The sequence below is a fragment of the Cornus florida genome, unplaced genomic scaffold (genome assembly GCF_030987335.1).
Source record: "Cornus florida cultivar Cherokee Brave unplaced genomic scaffold, ASM3098733v1 CherokeeBrave_3.0.0_Hap2_Chr06, whole genome shotgun sequence".
NCBI lineage: Eukaryota > Viridiplantae > Streptophyta > Magnoliopsida > Cornales > Cornaceae > Cornus > Cornus florida.
This window is the reverse complement of record NW_026775576.1, coordinates 47,084,412-47,085,706: the sequence shown is the minus strand read 5'-3', so window position 1 is coordinate 47,085,706 and position 1,295 is coordinate 47,084,412. Positions and strand designations below refer to the sequence as shown.

The following is a 1,295-nucleotide window of genomic DNA, read 5'->3' as shown; positions in this document are numbered from 1 at the left end:
GCCTGATAGATATCGTTAAACCTTTCTCTCTAGCCGATCCTTTGGTCACCGTCTCTTTTTCCGGCTGCTGCAGATTGACAACGTAAGTTAGTAACCCGCTTCGTCTCTTTCTCTCTCTCTCTCTTCTCTCTCTTATTTTATTTTATGCAATAGAATAATAAAACCTATAAAAAGATAAGAATATCAACAGGTGAGGTAATTTAGGATCCCGTTTAAATTTTCAAATTTTTTTTAAAAAGGAAACCTATTATTACTAATATTCCTCAAAAAGTCAACTAGATAAAAAAAATATTCCTAAAAAAAAATACGAGTATTACATTCTACCCTCCTAAAAAGAAATTTCGTCCTCAAAATTTGCGTACCTTATTCGAAGAGATGCGGGTACTTTTCTTTCATTTCAGACTCTAGCTCCCAAATAGCCTCTCTCTCATCCTGATGATTCCACTGCACCTTCACTAGAGGTATCTCTGCCCGCCTCAATTGTTTCACCATACGATCAACAATGCGAACAGGCGTCTCAACATAAGTTATATTAGAACGCAACTGAACCTCTGTGCAGTCAACAGCCTGGGTTTCATCCCTCAAGCACCTCCTCAACATAGAGACGTGGAAAACATTATGAACAGCAGAGAGTTTGGGTGGTAAAGCCAATCTATATGCCACTTCCCCAATCATCTCTGTGATCTCAAAAGGTCCATTGAATCGAGGAGCTAGCTTCCCTTTCTTCCTACCAAATCTCGTAACTCCCTTCATTGGTGATACTTTTAAGAATACTAAGTCTCCCATATTAAACTCCAAAGCTCGACGGCGTCGATCTGCAGAACTCTTCTGTCGACTCTGAGCTGTGCGAAGTTGATCTCAAATGATGGCAACCTTCTTCGTAGTCTCTTGCACCAACTTTGGCCCCAAAAAACTACTATCACCAACCTCGGCCGAACATACAGGTGAACGACAAGGTTTACAATAAAGTGCCTCATACGATGCCATACCGATACTAGCCTAGCTGTTATTATAACCAAACTCAACCAGTGGAATGTGATCCTCCCAACTGCCCCGAAAATCTAGCGCACAAGCACGAAGCATATCCTCCAGCACCTGAATAACCCTTTCGGACTGGCCATCAGTCTGAGGGTGAAAAGCAATACTCAAACTCAAAGGAGTACCAAAAGTTGCATGGAAACTACCCTAAAACGGAGATAAAAAACGAGGATCATGATCCGAAACAATCGACATCGGCACTCCATGGAGCTTAACTATGTCTCTGATGTAGATTTTACACAATTCCTTTACAGTAT

The 1,295-nt window shown here is 41.1% G+C and overlaps 1 protein-coding gene across 1 annotated transcript; it reads right to left on the bottom strand.

Moving 5' to 3' along the window:
* Window positions 1-363: 363 nt before the first annotated feature.
* Window positions 364-753, bottom strand: LOC132314044 (uncharacterized). Its single transcript, XM_059812964.1, has one exon. It carries the CDS (start codon window positions 751-753, stop codon window positions 364-366), a length of 390 nt encoding a protein of 129 aa, XP_059668947.1.
* Between the last annotated feature and the right edge of the window lie 542 nt (window positions 754-1,295).

What these genes read in the sequence shown, in the direction of transcription:
- LOC132314044 (XM_059812964.1), bottom strand. Translation starts at nt 753, where the DNA reads ATGAAGGGAGTTACGAGATTTGGTAGGAAGAAAGGGAAGCTAGCTCCT.